Source organism: Quercus suber, unplaced genomic scaffold (genome assembly GCF_002906115.3).
Source record: "Quercus suber isolate HL8 unplaced genomic scaffold, Cork oak 2.0 scaffold_7, whole genome shotgun sequence".
In the NCBI taxonomy this organism is placed as follows: Eukaryota; Viridiplantae; Streptophyta; class Magnoliopsida; order Fagales; family Fagaceae; genus Quercus; species Quercus suber.
The window spans coordinates 2,599,858-2,620,413 of record NW_027069473.1 but is presented as its reverse complement, the minus strand read 5'-3'; the positions used below and the strand labels follow the sequence as shown (position 1 = coordinate 2,620,413).

At 36.6% G+C, this 20,556-nt stretch overlaps 4 protein-coding genes across 4 annotated transcripts; 3 read left to right on the top strand and 1 right to left on the bottom strand.

Annotated features, from left to right (window-relative positions):
- Positions 1-672: 672 nt before the first annotated feature.
- LOC136067991 (3-dehydrosphinganine reductase TSC10A-like) lies at positions 673-1,844 on the top strand. Its single transcript, XM_065774549.1, has 2 exons — positions 673-1,571; positions 1,659-1,844. Exons 1-2 carry the CDS (start codon positions 1,035-1,037, stop codon positions 1,827-1,829), a joined length of 708 nt encoding a protein of 235 aa, XP_065630621.1. The 5' UTR covers positions 673-1,034; the 3' UTR covers positions 1,830-1,844.
- Positions 1,845-4,644: 2,800 nt separating this feature from the next.
- LOC112007593 (3-dehydrosphinganine reductase TSC10A) lies at positions 4,645-9,712 on the top strand. Its single transcript, XM_065774535.1, has 4 exons — positions 4,645-5,537; positions 5,626-5,773; positions 7,909-8,199; positions 9,339-9,712. The coding sequence occupies exons 1-4, from the start codon at positions 5,001-5,003 to the stop codon at positions 9,344-9,346; spliced, it is 984 nt and encodes a 327-aa protein (XP_065630607.1). The 5' UTR covers positions 4,645-5,000; the 3' UTR covers positions 9,347-9,712.
- A 3,191-nt stretch (positions 9,713-12,903) lies between these two features.
- LOC112007567 (peroxiredoxin-2F, mitochondrial) lies at positions 12,904-15,842 on the top strand. The gene is made up of 5 exons (XM_024039930.2): positions 12,904-13,229; positions 13,362-13,391; positions 14,311-14,469; positions 15,051-15,145; positions 15,428-15,842. Exons 1-5 carry the CDS (start codon positions 13,020-13,022, stop codon positions 15,531-15,533), a joined length of 600 nt encoding a protein of 199 aa, XP_023895698.2. The 5' UTR covers positions 12,904-13,019; the 3' UTR covers positions 15,534-15,842.
- A 3,625-nt stretch (positions 15,843-19,467) lies between these two features.
- Positions 19,468-20,556, bottom strand: LOC136068220 (uncharacterized). The gene has a single exon (XM_065775098.1). It carries the CDS (start codon positions 20,554-20,556, stop codon positions 19,468-19,470), a length of 1,089 nt encoding a protein of 362 aa, XP_065631170.1.

Genomic DNA, 20,556 nt, shown 5'->3' with positions numbered 1-20,556 from the left:
CGATCTCGCCGCTATCAGACCCATCGCCGATCTTGCCGCTGTCAGACCCACCCGCCCATCTCGCCTCCTTCAGACCCACCCACCAATCTATGGTCCTTTACCTCTCTCTTTCTCTCAATCTATCTCTCCCTCTCCCTCTCTCACGATCAATGCTTATTTTTGAGGAAGACTGAATTTTTTTTGTTATGTTTTTGTATTGATTTAGTTTATATATTTAGATTTCTTATTATAATATTTATTTGGAAGCTGAGAAAATGTGAGAGAATGTGTTTTCTAGAGGATTTTTAGAAACACAATCAAACACCTTAAAATATTTTCCAAAACATTTTTTTTGATGCGTCCAAACATTTGAAATCATTTTCATTTCTAAAAAATATTTTCACTTGAAAATATTTTTTACTTTGAAATCATTTTACATTGAGCCAAACTCAGTCTAAATTTGGGTTTATGTTCTTGTTCTTATGTACTAGTGTGTTCTTATTTTTAAAAAAAATTTAACTCATATTTTTTTTTTGGTTAAAATTGAGAAATAAATATTTTAAATTATAATATAATGTGACGTAAGTGTTAAGTGCTACAGTAAATTTTTAATAATATTTTAAACCCTCCATTAGTTATCTCAGCTGTTTTCATACGTTAACTGAAGAAAAAAAATTAAAATAACACGCGTTAATTAATTTAATCAACAAATTCAAACTCTGGGAAAACCAAGGTTAACTCAGCTAATTATTTTCTCTCACCAGGCCATCTGAAATTTCAAACTCTCTTTCTCCAAGGATTTTCTCTCTGCATCCCGCGGTCCTCACTGTCGCCGTTGCCATCAGCCATCGTGCCAAGCCACCGTTGTTGTGCGGGCTATGTCTCACACCATCCTAGCATCATCGGAAAGTGCCGCCCACCTGCAGGCATAGGGATCCTCATCCGTTGCAAGCAGTGGCTTCTCTTGAGATTTAGGTCTGAGAAACAAAAAAAAAAAAATGGATGATCTTCTAAATTAAGCTCTCTTGATTGAAAGAATAAGCTCTCCATCATCAATGTCAAACTCCTACCTCTTCCTCCTCCTCCTCCTCCTCCTCCTCCCTCTGCCTCTCCTCCTCATCCTCTACCTCCTAGTCCGCCCCCGCCCGGTCAAAATCCCAATCAAGAACCGCCACGTGTTCATCACCGGCGGATCCAGCGGCATCGGCCTCGCCCTGGCCCACCAGGCCGCGTCGGAGGGCGCGCGTGTCTCCATCCTCGCCCGATCCCTCGACAAGCTCGAGCAGGCGAAGCAGGCGATCCAACTCTCCACCGGCGTCGACGTGGCGGTCTTCGCCGCCGACGTCAGAGACTACGACGCCGTTTCCAAGGCCATCAGCGAGGCCGACCCTATCGACGTGTTGATAGTCAACCAAGGCGTGTTCGTTCCGCAAGAGCTGGAGAAGCAAGAATTGGATGAGGTCAAGTTCATGATAGACGTCAATCTCATGGGCAGCTTTCACATGATCAAAGCCGCTTTACCCTCCATCAAAAACAACCGTACTGACCGTGGGCCTGCCTCGATCGCTCTCATGTCATCTCAAGCCGGTCAGGTACTATAACAATAATAACTAGCATCATCACACATTTATATATTGAAATTATTGTGTAACTAATTTTTTTTTTTTAAATGCGTGTAGGTTGGTATATACGGTTACACGGCGTATTCAGCGAGTAAGTTTGGGCTGAGAGGTTTGGCGGAGGCTTTACAACAAGAGGTTATTGCTGATGACATTCATGTCTCTCTTATATTTCCTCCAGACACTGACACTCCTGGCTTAGTTGAAGGTGTGTATGTACATTTAACCTGAACTAACACATAACTGGATTGCTTAGGATATATATTGAGATTTTAGTTCGAAAAAGCTTGCAAACTGAGACAACAATTAATTTGATTGATGTCATATTAACAACCTACCTAGGAGCAAGTTTAGTCACTGAAGAGTTTAAAGTAATCGCTTTTATTTATTTTTTTTAAATAAAAATAAAAGGTGGGTTGTTGTCTGGGATTTAGTTTAGAATTTTTTATAAAAAACTTTTAGTTTGAAAAGAATTTAAATTTGTTAAATTTTAAATGATAAGTTTTATCTAAATTAAACAATTTATAAATATTATCCATTAATTTAAGGGATTATATCATAACAAATAATATAAAATTAATTTATTAATCAGTTATTCTTAAAATATTGATAATAGACTTTTAGTTAGAGTAGAAGTCAAAAGGTAGGGTTTTTTTTTTTTGAAAGAAAACATGGGTTGTTGTTTGGAATTGAAGTTTAGAATTTTTTATAATAGACTTTTAGTTTGAATATAATTTAAATGATAAAGTTTACTTAAATTAAACTATTATTAAATATTATCCCTTAATATTTTGGAAATATATCCTAACAAATAATATAAAATTAATTTACTAATTAATTAGAGTAGCCACTTGACGCCTTAATTTGAGGAAATGTATTCTAACAAAAAATATAAAATTAATTTTCTAATTAGTTAGCCTAGGCATGAAAATTTGCAAACATGTTAAGAGCATATAGAACATGTAATTAGTTAGAGTAGCCACTTGGCGCCTTAATTTGAGGAAATGTATTCTAATAAATAATATAAAATTAATTTACTAATTAGTTAGAGTAGTCACTTGGCATGAAAATTGACATACACGTTAAGAACATATAGAATATGTAATTCAATGGTAAGATTCTCAAAATATGAATTCTATAATAAGTTTTGAGTGATATAACATTACTTAGAATTACACCAAGAGTAACTTCAACATGGTAAACAAGTCAACCGCACAAAAATCAAGAATGAGAAAAATCCCTCCAGCAAAACAGAAGTTCAGAACCCTCATGATGAGAAAACAAGTGGGGAAGAAAGTAGAGGTTGCAAGCGGATCCGGATCCTCTCCATTTCAAAGTGGAGAGGAGAGTGTCCATTTTATGGACATGATTAATTTGAAACATATCTAGGGTCTAAGACGTGCCACGTCAATTAAAATGTTTAAAACTTAGGCGTAAATACATTTTTAGTCCCTACATTTTGGGTTTTTTTTCATTTTGGTATATACATTTTCATTTCACCACTTTTAGTTTCTAAACCAATTAATGCGTGTTATTTTAGTCATTTTCGTCAGTCAACAGACGAAAATAACTGAGATGACTAACGGAGGGATTAAAATATTATTAAAAATTCACTATAGCACTCATCAGATAAAATAATAAAAAAAAAAATCAAACCTTCTTAAGTTTTTAACAAATTTAAAATTGAAAAAACAAAATTAAAATCCAAAAATACATCAAGATTTATGTTCATCTTCAACAAGAACACCAAAGAACACAAACCTAGATTTTAAACATAAGAACACATGCCCAGATTTACTTGCATTTTCTTGCCTTTTCTTGTCAACCAAACACAAACACAAATCAATCTCCAGCAAGAATAGAAACACAAACCTAGCAGCAGATCTTTTCAAATTTTCTCAAACCACAAAACCTAGATATACAAAATCACAACTTAAACCCAGATTTTCTCATCTTTCAATCAACAACGAAACCTCCAGCAAATAAAATTTATAAACCCAAGAAAATTCAGCATAAAAACACCATAAAAAAAAAATCATAAATTCCAAAGCCCCCATCCTTAAACCCAAGCAAAATCATTTCTTAGTTCGTTTTTAGTAATTGTTTGGTTGCCAAGAAAATGAAAGAATAAAAATTTGGACAGTGAAGGAGACAACCTAACTTTTGCCATTCTAATCGTGCCGCAGGTTCAGGCCTCAGCCTCACCAGACAGTTACCATCTTTACCACAGATATACACCGACGGTCAAGGAAGCTTTCTCTTCTCTTTTCCTCTCTCTTTCACCCTGACCAACCAAAGCTGAGAAGCTAACACGATCTTTGATCTACAAACCAATCTCATCGTCGTCGCCTCCTTCAGACCCACCCACCGATCTCGCCGCTATCAGACCCATCGCCGATCTTGCCGCTGTCAGACCCACCCGCCCATCTCGCCTCCTTCAGACCCACCCACCAATCTATGGTCCTTTACCTCTCTCTTTCTCTCAATCTATCTCTCCCTCTCCCTCTCTCACGATCAATGCTTATTTTTGAGGAAGACTGAATTTTTTTTGTTATGTTTTTGTATTGATTTAGTTTATATATTTAGATTTCTTATTATAATATTTATTTGGAAGCTGAGAAAATGTGAGAGAATGTGTTTTCTAGAGGATTTTTAGAAACACAATCAAACACCTTAAAATATTTTCCAAAACATTTTTTTTGATGCGTCCAAACATTTGAAATCATTTTCATTTCTAAAAAATATTTTCACTTGAAAATATTTTTTACTTTGAAATCATTTTACATTGAGCCAAACTCAGTCTAAATTTGGGTTTATGTTCTTGTTCTTATGTACTAGTGTGTTCTTATTTTTAAAAAAAATTTAACTCATATTTTTTTTTTGGTTAAAATTGAGAAATAAATATTTTAAATTATAATATAATGTGACGTAAGTGTTAAGTGCTACAGTAAATTTTTAATAATATTTTAAACCCTCCATTAGTTATCTCAGCTGTTTTCATACGTTAACTGAAGAAAAAAAATTAAAATAACACGCGTTAATTAATTTAATCAACAAATTCAAACTCTGGGAAAACCAAGGTTAACTCAGCTAATTATTTTCTCTCACCAGGCCATCTGAAATTTCAAACTCTCTTTCTCCAAGGATTTTCTCTCTGCATCCCGCGGTCCTCACTGTCGCCGTTGCCATCAGCCATCGTGCCAAGCCACCGTTGTTGTGCGGGCTATGTCTCACACCATCCTAGCATCATCGGAAAGTGCCGCCCACCTGCAGGCATAGGGATCCTCATCCGTTGCAAGCAGTGGCTTCTCTTGAGATTTAGGTCTGAGAAACAAAAAAAAAAAAATGGATGATCTTCTAAATTAAGCTCTCTTGATTGAAAGAATAAGCTCTCCATCATCAATGTCAAACTCCTACCTCTTCCTCCTCCTCCTCCTCCTCCTCCTCCCTCTGCCTCTCCTCCTCATCCTCTACCTCCTAGTCCGCCCCCGCCCGGTCAAAATCCCAATCAAGAACCGCCACGTGTTCATCACCGGCGGATCCAGCGGCATCGGCCTCGCCCTGGCCCACCAGGCCGCGTCGGAGGGCGCGCGTGTCTCCATCCTCGCCCGATCCCTCGACAAGCTCGAGCAGGCGAAGCAGGCGATCCAACTCTCCACCGGCGTCGACGTGGCGGTCTTCGCCGCCGACGTCAGAGACTACGACGCCGTTTCCAAGGCCATCAGCGAGGCCGACCCTATCGACGTGTTGATAGTCAACCAAGGCGTGTTCGTTCCGCAAGAGCTGGAGAAGCAAGAATTGGATGAGGTCAAGTTCATGATAGACGTCAATCTCATGGGCAGCTTTCACATGATCAAAGCCGCTTTACCCTCCATCAAAAACAACCGTACTGACCGTGGGCCTGCCTCGATCGCTCTCATGTCATCTCAAGCCGGTCAGGTACTATAACAATAATAACTAGCATCATCACACATTTATATATTGAAATTATTGTGTAACTAATTTTTTTTTTTTTAAATGCGTGTAGGTTGGTATATACGGTTACACGGCGTATTCAGCGAGTAAGTTTGGGCTGAGAGGTTTGGCGGAGGCTTTACAACAAGAGGTTATTGCTGATGACATTCATGTCTCTCTTATATTTCCTCCAGACACTGACACTCCTGGCTTAGTTGAAGGTGTGTATGTACATTTAACCTGAACTAACACATAACTGGATTGCTTAGGATATATATTGAGATTTTAGTTCGAAAAAGCTTGCAAACTGAGACAACAATTAATTTGATTGATGTCATATTAACAACCTACCTAGGAGCAAGTTTAGTCACTGAAGAGTTTAAAGTAATCGCCTTTAGTATCTATAGAGTCATGATGTGTCAATTTTTAGTTTAGTCATGTCATCCAAGGAACTAAAAACAATCACTTTTAACTTCAAGTTCCAAAATTGCTCATGAACTAATGTTTAGGGACCAACATTTGTATATAAGAATTACATTGTTTAAAAGGTCACATATCAGTTTGTGCTACTCCTAGGATCACTTTGTATAGTTTAAGCCTTTGAGGCTGTATTTTTGTATTTTACTGCATGATAATTAATCTATAATTATTGACTGCAAGAGTTAATGATAATTAATATATAATCATTGCATCAATCCATTTGAGAGTCCTAGAATTATACTCTTTCCAATTGCACCATATAAGACCATGAGGAATAGCGTTCCACACATTCATGCTTTGATGGCCCTTAAATCCACTTCTCCAACAAGCTATAAGATCTTTCACAGATTAAGGGATGACCCAAGAGGCACCAAATAGGGAGAAAACCTAAACCAAAGGTCCTTTGCAATAGCACGATGTAGCAGAAAGTGGTTACAAGTCTCCCCTTTCCTTTGCACTTGCAACACCAATTAAAAAATGATGATCTTTCTCTTTCGAATATAATCCATAGTGAAAAATTTATCGTGAGCTGAAGTCCAAGGAAAAAAAAGGCAACCTTTCTGGGGTCTTTAGTCTTCTAGATTGCTTGCCAAGGAAAATCCACACTATAGTCTTCATGTGAAGTTTCATGGAAAGATTTCGCATCAAATTTGTGGTTCTTGGATAGTGTCCGATAGATCCTATCCATGCCTCTCCCAGAAATATGGGAAAAGTGAAGAATTTTAGAGAAATGTTCAATATATTCAAGCTCCCAATCATTAAAAGACCAGGAGAAGGTAGGGCACCAAAGAATTTCATATCTAGATCTATACATATATTTGCAACAGTAGTATGTTTGTTAAACCACAATATTATACAAATCAGGGAAGCCATTTCACTTTATCAGAACTCAATTTTATAACCGCGCTTGTGGAGGATACAAGTAGTAATCTACCACGTGTGAATGCTTAAAAAAAGCCTTTCTTGTTGTATTTTTGCCCCTTTTTAAATGATATAAAAGCTTTTCTTGTTGAGCACAAAGAATTCTGGAATTGTAAACTCAAGAAAACTTCCCTAAACACAGAATAGCATTGAATCAGCTCTGAAACTTAAAAGGTTAGATAGGATTAGATTATGCATCCATATGGGCAGATCATAGGACTCATTTCATGCAATATTGCAATATGTTATATCCATGTATGAAACAGCCACAAAATAAATATTATTTTTCTTTGGTCGGTAATAGGGATTGCATTAGCAAACTGACAAGGAATGATCCAGGTACACAATAAGACAAAAGGTGAAATACATGATCTTCTGGGGAGTAGTATTATAAAGACTACATAATCCATTTGCTGGGAGTCAATGCACTTGCAATCTACAGGCTTTCTGATTGTAGATGTGTTGAAGAGGCTGTTCTTACTGTCCTAGTGGTTACCTGCATTCATCTACAATGGGATGTATATTTAGAAGTTTCTATTAATATAAACACCACGCATCATGCCAAAAACGAAAACAACTTCCATCCCCAACTAAGAATTTCACATATTGTAAAAATTTTTCCCTTCTTGTTCTAATATGCTTCCACACACTCACCATGTAAGTACCCTTAATATCAGCTGAACACCACTGATCCTCTTCTTCCCCATATTTCGCCCCCTCAAAGGAAATCCCCTTTCCGTGCATTGGAAAACTCCAAAATTGGAAAATTACCATCTTTTATTGCTTTGTTAAAACGAGATTATGTTTAAGATTACTACCCTCCAATAGAAAATGCATATAAAGCACAAATGTGTGTTGTATGCTCTGCTTGTTAAAGTATGATGCTACGTCCAAATCTGCTGGATTCTCTCTTTTGTTTGTATGTAACTGATTAGGGTTTCTGGACTGATTGCAGAAACCAAGTTAAGGCCACAGCTCACCAGTATCATTGCAGCCTCCTCTGGTGCAATGAAAGCTGATGAAGTTGCCAGGAAAACATTAAGTGGCATCAAATCTGGTAGCTTTTTTATCCCTTGCAACTTTGAGGGTCTGTTGCTGTCTATAGCTACTGCTGGTTTAGCCCCTCAGAGATCATACCTGATGGCATTTGTTGAGATTGTTGCTGCTGGTATATCACGTTTTGCAGCTCTGTGCTTCCAGTGGAACTGGTATGGAAGTATAGAAAAGTGGCACACACAAAATAAAAGTAAGTATTTTACAAAATGCTCTATCAAACATCAAGAGGATTGATATCCCTCACCTTGCCTTATCTTTTTTGATGAAACGGAAACTGCCTGCTTTAAAGGTGTAAAAAGGATAAGTATGAATGACTGATTGATCTGACATATTTTTTGTGTTTGTGTGTGGTGCACATCTGTGTTTTCACAACGCATGATATTGACAATCCATAGAAAATCTTATGCAGAAATGCCCCTAAGAACAGTTTTTGGATCAGAAATTTGTTCATATCAGGGTCATATTTCATTTTTCTCATGACATCACTCCTTTAGCTCTTACTCCTCTTCCAGTTGGTGAACGGTTCAAATTTATTTTATTGTTGCTTCAAGTCAATGTGAGAAACTAGTCCTTTTATCTATTTATGTTTGGGTACGATTCTAAACCATTCCTTTGCTGCATAAAATGGTCCAAATTGGCTTGCCCTTTTAATTTCAGTAAGAAAATTGCTGGTTTATCATATCATTTTTACTTCTGAGAAACTTCGTTTAGACTGTCTAGGTTGGTGTCTGAAGTTTTTCTGTTTCCTTGAATCTATGCAAGGCTGTATGCCTATTATTTTGCCTTTCTTTAATATGTTCCCAGCAAAGTGGATCCATACATCTGGAATATAACTGCATACCAAAGGAAGTATGCATTTTAACTTCCAAAAAAAGCATTTTAGACAGCATTTAATATGTTAATGAGGCTTGATGTAGCACTGGTACCTTCTCAAGTGAACATGCGTGGTACTCAACTCTTCTTTTTTCTTTTTGCCCTTTTTCTTTTTTTTGAATGGGAGGAACTTCACTCTTGAAATAAAATTGTTACTATACTTTTCTGCGCATTCCTAGAAGTTGAAAGTGCACTTGTTTGTCACAATAGTAATGAAACAGACTAGGGTTGAAATTTCTGTTTCAAATTATAACCTTAGGCTTTTTAACTTTTACTCTTATGTTCTACAGAATTTTGCCAGTTCCGTGAAGCTATGTCATGGCATGAGGCATAATATGCGTAACAATCAAAAAACCAATTGCTTTAACCTCAAATATTTTGGTGCACTTAGTTTATGTTTGAATGTTGGGAATTCTTGTTGCAAATATGATATAAATTTTCTATGATCTTTTCTAGGGACTTAAAAGTTCGTGGTGCTTGCTGTGCTTATGAATTTCTTCGGATCACAGCTGACAGTTATGCTGATCACTACAAGTCCTTTGAGTTTCCCTGGAGTTGCTGGAAGTTGATTTCTCTCATCATTAAAGTATCATTGCTTTGGAAACTGAAGTTTTGGAATTCTTATTTTAGTATCAATCATTATTTCTTCAGGAAGAAATTCTCTCTCACTGTTGTTGGGAATTGCAGCTATGGCATGTTGCATGAACAGATGGATTATCATGTTCTTTTTGTTCCCATTCATATTGACATGTCGAGAAAGAAACAATGGGGAACTGAAAACTTTGTGGCAGATTAGAGCCTTTTGGAATGGCAATTTTGTTTTGATCGAACTTACTTCACTCCGGTTTTTTTTTTTTTTTTTAATTATTAATTTAAGCAGGGTATTAGGTGTTAAATTGTTACTGCTTATAGACTACAAATACTCTGCTTTCCTCTTGTTGCTTATGACCTAAAGTTATGGAGTTGTATTACAGTTTTTGTAGTTAGATGCTTAATATGTCATCAGCACCCATAACTTGGGCATTGCATTACTCGTGACAAATTTTGTCAGTTTTAACATAAAAACTATTTTTTTATTTTATATATCACTTTTCAAAATCTCTACAAGATTATCTATTTTAATTAATTCAATTAAAAATCAATTATTCTTTATTTTTTTAATAGTTTTTCTTTCTTCATACAAACCACATTCACTATTCTTCTTTCATTCCGAGATATTAAAAAAAAATAAACAATAAATTAAAATAAATAGTTCAGGTAATTTATACCATTATGTACAAATGTTAAATTTACTCTCTTTTTTATAAGTAATAACAAATTTTAAATTTACACAATTATACAGAATTGATACAGTGTATTTTTGGTAAACTATGTAAATTTTACACATTTTTTTTATTATATTGGACTGATGTAAATTCTTATTTTGAAGTATTTGCGCCCAAAAAAAAAAAAAAAAAAATAGGGCACAAAAAAGAAGCCTAGTTAATAATCAGCTAATCAAATTCATACTTGGAAATAGCTTTTTTTCCTTTTTTTTTTTTTTTTTTTTTTTTTTTTTTTTGGTTGAACAATACTTGAAAATATCAATCTTGTCCAGCATCCTAGTAAGTATTTGGGCATTAATTTCAAACTTAGAGGTAGGAGAGTGTGTGATTTTCAGGATATAGTTGATAGAGTCCAATCTGAACTTAAAGGGTGGAAGGCCAAACTCTTGTCCCAAACTGATAGAGCAACTTTAATCTCATTAGTCCTACAATCTATGCTCCTTTATACCTTTTCCTGCTTCAAAGTCCCTGAAACTGTGTGCAATAAATTGGATGCCATTGTTAGATCCTTTTGGTGGGGGCATGATTTTGGTACTAGGAAACTACACTTGGTGAATTGGGGAAATGTCTGCAAACCTAAGAGGTTGGGTGGTCTTGGTTTCAAAAACTTTAGTCTTTTTAACCAAGCAATGATAGCAAAACAATATTGGAGAGTCCAAAACAACCCCAATTCCCTTCTGGCTAGGACTTTCACAAGTACTTCCCTACAAGCTCATTAAGAGAATACCATCCCAAACCTCATCATTCTTGGACATGGAAAAACATCACAGATAATCAATGCTCTCCCCTTCATCAAGGCCGTTGGCTGATTGGAAATGGAAATCAGATACCACTTTCCTATCCAGATTGGTTACAGTGCTCCAACCAAGTCCTTAGGTAGCACAGTGGCTGACCTAGTTGATAGTCAAACTAAGTTATGGAAATGTGACCTAGTTAGAAAAATCTATCAACCACCAATTGCTAAGGAGATACTTCAGATTCCTTTACCTAAAACTCAGGGCAACAATGACAAGCTGATCTGGAAGCACTCTTCATCTGGAGATTACAAAGTTAATCAGGCTTATAACTTTATTCACCAAGCTCAGAACATGTATAACCCTTTATCACAGAATGCTTCAATCCTAGCCCCATCTGTTTGGAATTTTTTCTGGAAAGTGAAATTACCTTTGAAAGTTCTTATGTTTATATGGGAATTTCTGCATAATTGCTTGCCTACTTTTGATAATTTGAGGAAGAGAGGTATCCAAGTAGCAGGAAGATGTTTAATGTGTGATGAAATGGAAGAATCTGCTGTACACCTCTTTTTGAATTGCACCTGTGCAAGAGCCATTTGGCATGGCTTGAATCTTGGTTTGAGAGCTTCTGAACTGGAGTATACTTCTGCTGAACAGTGGCTTAGTCAATGCATTATTTCAAGTAAAGACTTGGAGCAGAACAGAATGATCTACTTGCAAACCATCTTCACCACTCTTTGGTCAATTTGGAACCATAGAAATATGGTTCTGCATCATGGACTGATTCCTAATCCTTTTGATGTTATTTTAATCTCCCAATCTCTTATTTGCAGGTATCAGAAAGCTTTCAACCATCACCAAATGCAGGAAAACAGACCAAGTGCAAAGCAAACCATACAAAGAATCCCTCACCAGAACTGGCAGCTTCTTATCAAAGTGGCAGCTAGCAAAAATAGAAGAACTAGGAGATATGGCAGCTAATAATGGTAGGCAGTCCATCTACATGGCAACCCAGGAAGCTATGGTGGAAGCAATTTTCAAAGCTAAAGACCTAGGACTTAGCGGAATCCTGATTCTTAGCAATCACAAGAAGCTAGTGCAGATCTGCAATTTTTCCAGCAAACCCTCATGGCAAGATCAAGCTCTCCTATCAGACCTTTGTCAGTTAGAGCAGCAAAGTTTATGTATATTTGTCCTTCTTTTTCCAAGACTAGTCATGACAAATGTTTTTAAAACAGCCTCTATAGCTGCTAACTGTCCTGGCCGTTTTGTAAAGTGAACTAGCCCTGTAAGGGCTTAACTTTGTATTGCTCCTTTAGTTATATAAATGTTTTTCAGTTGGAATCAAATAATAAAAAAAAAAAGCTTATTGTTAGTATTAGTTTGAAGAATCTGCTAAAAGTTCATACTTACCAAATATTGATACAGATTACAAACTAACAGCATCTAAACCTATATTCTGACCAGGTCTGATTGGGACCGGAGGCTTGTCCAGTCAGGTTTGGTCCAGGGTTTTTAACAGACCGAACATACTAGTCCGGTCCTAAAAGATGCAAAAGACCAATGCACATTACAAGTTTGATTAGAATCTATAAGATTGATCCATTTTCGAGCCTTAATAAAAGGCCCAGCAGTAGTGCATAACCTCACTATTTTAAGCCCAATATAATAAACAACAAAGTGAACAAACATGAGCCAACGATGGCTTGGCTGGGTAAGGTTCAGATGCTTCGTACAATACACTTAGGTTCGAGTTTCGCTGCCCGTAGGCTTTTGTTAGTGGGTAAACTTAGTGGTGAGGTGTACTCATAAAATGTGAGGTAACTCCCATATAGAGAATACAGAATGAGTACCGACTACAGACTTCCTAATCGAGGCCACTGACTCCCTAACCGGAGTGTAATATAACCATAAAAAAAAACCCATTTTCCTTTCTCAAAAAAAAAAAAAAAAAAAAAAAGTGAACAAACATGAAACATCATTAATTTTCACAAAAAATCTAAACCTAATATCGACCGAGTGAAGCAAACCGAGTTCTGCTTATTGAGTCAACACCGATTCATTCACTTCCAAATTCAATGGCCTCCACAATTCTGAAGCGAACAAGCTTCTCCTCTTCCTCCGGCCTCCGAATCGGAGGAGTGTCACTGAGGTACTTCGCGACTAAGGTTGAAGCAGGCACTGACATAGTCGCAACCGCACACAATGTTTCTCTCCAAAAAGCTCGCAGCTGGGATGAAGGTGTTTCCTCCAACTTCTCCACTACACCTCTCAAAGACATTTTCAAGGTTATTACTTTGGTTAATTGTTCACTCTAAATTTTATAGTTTAGGATAGATAGTGTTAATGATGTTATGGATAAGTGCAATTAACTCTCTCTTCTTTTTATTTTTTATATTTTTTTTTATATGGTATTTCAGGACAAAAGAGTTGTCATCTTTGGGCTCCCTGTAAGTTACTTCTTTAACTTTGTTTGTACATTTGTTCAATTGGGTATTATTCATTTTTTTAATAATTTTGCTTTGAAAATCAATGAACCCAAGTGATGGGGAACATCACAAAGGATTCTTATTTAAGCAAAGGATGCACAAGTGGTGGTTGACTTTCTTTGTTTCTTTTTTTGGATTGGTATGTTTGATTTCATGAGTACTTGATTTTATTCTGAAAGTTGAAGCTCAACATAGTGCAAATATTTGGGATTAAGGATTGGTTGTAATTGTTGTTGTGTTTGATGAGACAGAAATGATGAAGCCTCTTGATGTGGGATTTAATGTCACTCTAACTCAAATAGCCATTATAATTATGATTTGTAATTGACTCATTTATATACTCATACCATTTTATTGCCTTAACATTAAACCTCGGCAACTTTGTGACTTTGTCCAACCAAAGTTTATGCTTTATCCCTTTAATCAGGATGCTATTTATTGCAGAAGTTATTTGTAAAGGGTGAAGTGATGAAAACCAGTTTTTCACAATCATCACAAACTAATGTTATTATATTGGGGCTTTAAACTTCACACAACAGTAAAGATAAAGCAGTTCTACTGATTGAAGTTCTTTCTTCGCTTTGTTTCAACAATTGTTTGCAACAACTATTAATTGTTACTTCATTGGTTGAATGAGTGTTTAGTTTTTATGAACTACTTGCTCCTTGGAGTTTGAGTGTGAGAGCTTCTTGGGAGGCAGGGGATTTTAATGAAATGGAATTGTGTGAAAAGAATAAGGGAAATTTACTCTCTTGTTATTGTTGTGTCCAAGACGGAGATGACCCCACATCAATATCTGCAATGTATTGACCTCTCCTTTGATTTTAATGAGATGCTTTGCTGAGATGAATATATATGATTGGCATTTTCTATATTACAGGGTGCATACACAGGAGTTTGTTCACAGCAGCATGTGCCTAGTTACAAGAATAACATTGATAAATTTAGGGCTGAAAAGGTTGATTCTGTAATTTGTGTTGCTGTTAATGATCCATATGTCATGAATGCCTGGGCAGAGAAACTTCAAGCAAAAGATGCTGTAAGTTACCCCTGAGTCTTATCTCATTGTCTTCAAAATATTGACCTTAACATGTTCTGAATTTCTGTATGTTTATCTTTTTTTCTGCCCCGCCTTCCCCCTCCTTAAATTTGATTTTGAATGGATTTATGTAGTTGAGTTCCTTATCTCCGCTTTCGCTGGTACAATCTGGTTCATCCTTGTCACCCACATTACTCAGTTTTTCTTTCCCATATCACCCACTTCTTATTCCCCTCATCACTCACTTTTCTTTTTCTCCATTGCGACTTTTTTCACTTTTTCTCCTTGGTCTTGGTTTGATGTCCATCCACTCCCCCCATGACTGTTGGTCTTTATATATATATATATATAGAGAGAGAGAGAGAGAGAGAGAGAGTGTGTGTGTGAGAGAGTATTATAGCAGCAATTCCAAAACAGTGCAACTGCACTGATACACTTCATTCCTCTTGCCACACCGAAATGACCTCCTATGCAGTATTTATAACTTTGAGTTTACCTTTTCCTTTGATGCTGTAAAAATTAACTGCAGTGATATGACTTATAGAAGCATCACTTACTTATTTTAATATTTGATTTGATAGATTGAATTTTATGGGGACTTTGACGGAAGCTTCCACAAGAGCTTGGGACTAGAGAAAGACCTCTCTGCTGCTTTACTTGGACCTCGCTCTCAAAGGTATAACCCTTGATGATTTACTTCTTGTTGGAAATTGAGTGGACATAGTGATCAAAGGTGACACTCTAGTTGCCTTCTGGGAAATGGCTTAGATCTAGTTGAATCCATCGACTGTCAAGGGTTTCAATAATATATGTACAATTGATTGTTTCTCTATTAGTTACTAAAAACCATTCAACCTAGGCAAGAATGGTAACTTAATTTTTTTTTACCAAGAATGGTTTGTGGGTATTCCATTATAGTTTTCCAAACTTCTAAGATGCTGCTGCTTTTTTTATGTAGATGGTCAGCTTTTGTGGTTGACGGGAAGGTTAAGGTTCTTAATGTAGAGGAGAATCCATCTGACTTCAAAGTTTCTGGTGCGGAGGTCATCTTGAAGCAGATATAGACCTACCTTTGTTTTGTATGCAATCCATATGAGTACTCAAATCTTTTGTGAAATCATGCATCCAGTTCTCCAACGACACACCCCGGGAGGACATGTTCAATATAACCCATAAGTGTCTTTGATGTTTCATATGTTAATTCTAGAGTTATCCTTAATGTATTTTCTGTCCTCTTTTATTCTTGTTCATCTGATATAAGGTGGGTTATCCCACATTCTGAATAAGTTTACCACTTACGAGAAGTGAGTTTCAAGTGAGCAGCATTTTACTGATTTATGGTATGGTTGCACTGAAGTTGGTGCTTCTAGTCATATTCCATGCAAGAACTGCTCCCTTAATTGTCTTTCTAGTTGTGTTTCTTCAAGACATGACCCAGTAATTTTACCACAATGCTTGCTATGTGATTCTTGTCCACATTCTTACCAAAGCTACCTCCTCAAGTCGATCTAGGCAGTGTGAAATGCGCTGCTGCAAACTGCTCAACAGATGCATATTTATGGTCTATACAGTATACTTGACCATATATATCCTGTGGTTATCAGATTTTGGTTTGCTATTCTTTTGAATAGGATGGTCATCTTCTATTTAACTTACTATTGATGGCTTGCTTTTTACCACAATGCTTGCTATGTGATTCTTGTCCACATTCTTACCAAAGCTACCTCCTCAAGTCGATCTAGGCAGTGTGAAATGCGCTGCTGCAAACTGCTCAACAGATGCATATTTATGGTCTATACAGTATACTTGACCATATATATCCTGTGGTTATCAGATTTTGGTTTGCTATTCTTTTGAATAGGATGGTCATCTTCTATTTAACTTACTATTGATGGCTTGCTCGAGGATTCTGTTTATGGACAATATTAAACTCAAAAAAGACATTTACCTAATCCGAGTCCACCTGAACCCATTTACAGCTGGCTGTATGACCAGCAATTAGCTTACTTTTTTTTTGGGGATAGCTCAGTGCATTTCTGTTTCTTTATAAGTTAGGTTGATGTTTCTATTTGTTTACATTTTTAGGGTTATTCAACAGGTTGGCACCCAAAAAAAAAAAACAGAAACAAAGAAGCAATGAGCTTCTGTTGAAGATGCTTACGCAAAAGCGTGAGGGCAATGTTGTGGTAAATACTAAATGCCACCTCCAATAAGATCTGAGGAGCTGTTCTTTAAAAGTTGCAAACGTTCTGCCCATTTGCTTGCTGTAGTGACTTTCCTTTAACTTGCCATGTTACATCTGTGCATAAAGCAAAGAATTTCATACCTGAATGAAAAGGCAAAAATGGGTCCCAAATCGCAAATATATACATGTACCAAGTGTAACTTGGACTCAACACACACACATATAAGGGTTAACTGCATCTTTCCCTTGACTATGATGCAGTTTTAATGTCCCTCATTATCTATTGGTAATAAGCATCTTATCCCTATTATTATTGAAAAATTTTCTACTTTTTGACAAATCTGATTAATAAAAATTTGAATTATATGTTATATTTGCTGAAAATAACTTTATGCCCACGTCTATAAGCAACGCCAAAAAAAAAAAAAATATATATATATATAATCAATATTAAGGACTATAAACAACAAAAAGCATTCAACAATTTTATGTTTAAATGATAGGACACAAATAACATGTATAATCTAATGTTTTAAATTGCAACGCTTTAATAGATTTTAAAAAATTTTCAAAAAAGAGTAATGTTATGACCATAACATTTTCACAACAAACTTTAGGTGGCAGGTTGTTATTGATTCTAATGTGAGCCCACCATTGACATCAGCTTTTTATACCCACCCATATTTTTCGTGTCTGATCTAGGTGCACTAGAACACTGAAGTGACAAGTCCTTATGAGGTCAGCTTGTGGAGATATATTTGTAGTGACTAGTTGAACTTCTCTAAACTCCTTATATATGATGTGAGGGATGGTACGAGAGTGAAATTTTGGAAGCATGTCTGGTGTGGGGATTGTACTTTCTAAGAGGCCTTTTGTTAGAGTAGGTCAAAGGATTCCTCGGTGGCTGAAGTTATGGGTTGGTCTGCTGGGAGGATTCATTGGAATGTGCAATTTCATCATCCACCACAAGATTAGGAAGAAGAAGCTTTTGATCAGTTTATGGGGCTGGTTTACTCTTCAACAGTGCGGGGGTTTGGTCTAGATAAAGCTTGTTGGAAGCCTGCAAGGAATAAAGGTTTTGAGGTTAGAGGATATTATAATTCCTTTTACCCTCCTACTCTTGTTTCCTTGTTTCCTTCCCACGGAGAATGATATGGTAATCGAAGGTTCCTCCAAGGGTAGCTTTCTTTTCTTCGTCAGCTTCCTTAGGTAAGATCTTAACAACAGACAATCTTCGTAAAAGACGTGTGCTAGTGCTTGACTAGTGCTATATGTGTAAGAGATGTGGAGAGTCGGTGGACCATCTTCTACTTCATTGCCCCATAGCTTGGGAGTTGTGGTCTCTGGTTTTCTACTTGTTTGGTATTCAATGGGTTATGCCCCATATTGATCTTGAGCTATTTGAGGCTTGGCAAGGAAAGTTTGCGCGACATCGTCACATTGATGTGTGGAGATTAGTGTCTCATTGCTTGATATGGTGCATTTGGCGTGAAAGGAATGCTAGAAGTTTTGAGGGTTGTGAACATTCTTTGCTACAGATTAAGTCTTTTTTCTTGCACACTTTTTTTGAATGGAGGGTGGTCTTTTCTCATTTTTTTTGCTCTTCTTTTTATTCTTTTCTTGATCATTGTACTTTTGTTTTCTGATTTGTGCCCCCATAGTACATCTCCAATGTACTCGGGTCGGCACTTTTTCTATTATTAATAATATTTTTACGTTACTTATCAAAAAAAAGGTGCACTAGAACACTGTAGACAAGTTAGTCTCATATTTGCAATATATACACATATCAAAGTGTAGGTTCCTATTACAGGCTCATTGATATGCTAATGAGCAACTGCATCAATAGTGGGATCAACAAAGTGTACTTTCTCACTCAGCTCAACTCAACATCTCTAAACAAGCATCTTGCAAGTGCATACTACTTTGACAGTGGAGTCACCTTTGGAGACGGCTATGTCAAGGTACATTTCAAATGATAACCACGCTTTCTGCTGCCTATGTGTTAGTAGAATAATGGTTAAACGAGTAAATATATCATTTCTTTACACTTTGAACTTTGGGATACATAGTAATTTATTAGGGTATTAGAACAAGTGATGTTGACTTCAAACTCAGTCTCCATTCTAGAATACCATGTTAGTTACATCATTAAATTGATTATTACCTAACAGAATTCTGCATATGGTAAATGTCTTGCTTGGTGGTAGAATGAACAAGGTTACATGTGAAAAATAGTATGGTATGGAAGAAAACTTTAAAAGGTTGTCTTGTTCTATGGCAGGTTCTTGCAGCAACTCAAACTCCAGGAGAGGCAGGTAAAAAGTGGTTTCAGGGTGCTGCAAATGCGACAGTTCCATTGGCCTTTTGAGGTAATTGATATTCACATTTAATTAGGGTGACAAAAGTTTAGAATTGCTCTTCCATGTAACATATATATTTTAAGCTATTTGGACAACTTTACTATTGCAAAATTGGAATTATATACTGGGTTATCTACAGGGACCAATTGATTTTGAAGAAAGACTCATTTGACATACGAGATAGCCCTCCTTATTTTGGTTTAATTAACTTTCCTTTATTATCTAGAGTCAATATTCTGTACATAAATATCCTACCCGGGGATTAACTGATAACCTATATTCATAATAGGTATTGATAGTCTCAGGCTCTCAGCCTTCTATTTGAATTTGGTTTATAGCAATATAATTTCTCATTTATCAAAAAGAATGATGTCAAAAGCTAAACTGAAACAATTGGAAGACACAAAAATGCCAAAAAAAAACTATGTAGAAGGATTTAGTCATCTACAATTAAGCAGATGATCTTGTAGTTGAAAACTTAATCTGCATAGAATGCGAGTAAGGCTTTCCTTTCCTCACAATCTGTGAAGGGAAGTTGGGGTGATTCACTGCATCAGGGAAACCTTGAGTCTCCAAACATAGTCCTGCATGGGGTTTATAGATGTGTCCACCTTTTCCCTTAAAATTCTTATTCCAGTTACTTGTGTAGAACTGCAGGCCTGGAGCATTTGTTGTCAGCTCCAATACCCTTCCTGACTTCTTATGGTGCACCACTGCAGCGCGCTTCACTTTATTGCCCTTGCCACCATTAAGCACATAGTTAATATCATAACCATTAGGCAGCTCCTTGATCCTGCTTCCAATTGTGTGGGGCTTGAGGAAATCATACGGTGTTCTAGTTACTGGCACAATTTTGCCAGTGGGAATAAGCTCGCGATTAACAGGCGTGATGTGAGAGCCAAATATCTGAATTTTATGAGACAGGATATCGCCGCTGTTGTGGCCACCTAAGTTCCAGTAAGTGTGTTGTGCTAGATTCACTGGAGTAGGCTTGTTTAGAGCCCTGGCTTTCATTGTTACTGTCATTGTGTCATGTCCAATGAGTATGTAGGTCACACTGACATTAAGATCACCTGGAAATCCTTGTTCGCCATCAAAACTTCGATAGGAGAACTGAATGTAGGGAACAGCTCCTCCTTTTTTATACCCACTCACTCTCCAAACAACGCTACTGAATCCTCTAGAGCCACCATGAATTGTGTTGTGCCCTTCATTAGCAACTAGTTTATACAGGTTCCCATTTAAAGTAAACTGAGCCTCTTTGATTCTGTTAGCAACCCGTCCAACAATTGCACCAAAAGGCGAGGAACTATTGATGTAATCCTTAACCGAATCAAATCCAAGAACAACATCAGCCAGTTGCCCATTTCTGTCAGGAACAATAAGGGAGACAAGGGATGCACCCCAATTAGTGAACTTTGCAGAGAAATTTCCATTCTTGAGCTCATATATCCCAATCTTTTCGTGCGCTACATGACAATCAACAAATCCAAAAGCAATTAAGATAATGAAGCAAAATAGAATAGATATCTTGGCCAT

Bases quoted from the DNA above. Each gene is read 5' to 3' on its own strand.
- LOC112007567 (XM_024039930.2), top strand. From the start codon at position 13,020: ATGGCCTCCACAATTCTGAAGCGAACAAGCTTCTCCTCTTCCTCCGGC. The intron at 14,470-15,050 runs GTAAGTTACCCC...TTGATTTGATAG, and splicing joins AACTTCAAGCAAAAGATGCT to ATTGAATTTTATGGGGACTT. The intron at 15,146-15,427 runs GTATAACCCTTG...TTTTTTATGTAG, and splicing joins CTTGGACCTCGCTCTCAAAG to ATGGTCAGCTTTTGTGGTTG.
- LOC136068220 (XM_065775098.1), bottom strand. From the start codon at position 20,556: ATGGCCAAGATATCTATTCTATTTTGCTTCATTATCTTAATTGCTTTT.
- LOC112007593 (XM_065774535.1), top strand. From the start codon at position 5,001: ATGTCAAACTCCTACCTCTTCCTCCTCCTCCTCCTCCTCCTCCTCCCT. The intron at 5,538-5,625 runs GTACTATAACAA...AAATGCGTGTAG, and splicing joins TGTCATCTCAAGCCGGTCAG to GTTGGTATATACGGTTACAC. The intron at 5,774-7,908 runs GTGTGTATGTAC...GACTGATTGCAG, and splicing joins CACTCCTGGCTTAGTTGAAG to AAACCAAGTTAAGGCCACAG.
- LOC136067991 (XM_065774549.1), top strand. From the start codon at position 1,035: ATGTCAAACTCCTACCTCTTCCTCCTCCTCCTCCTCCTCCTCCTCCCT. The intron at 1,572-1,658 runs GTACTATAACAA...AAATGCGTGTAG, and splicing joins TGTCATCTCAAGCCGGTCAG to GTTGGTATATACGGTTACAC.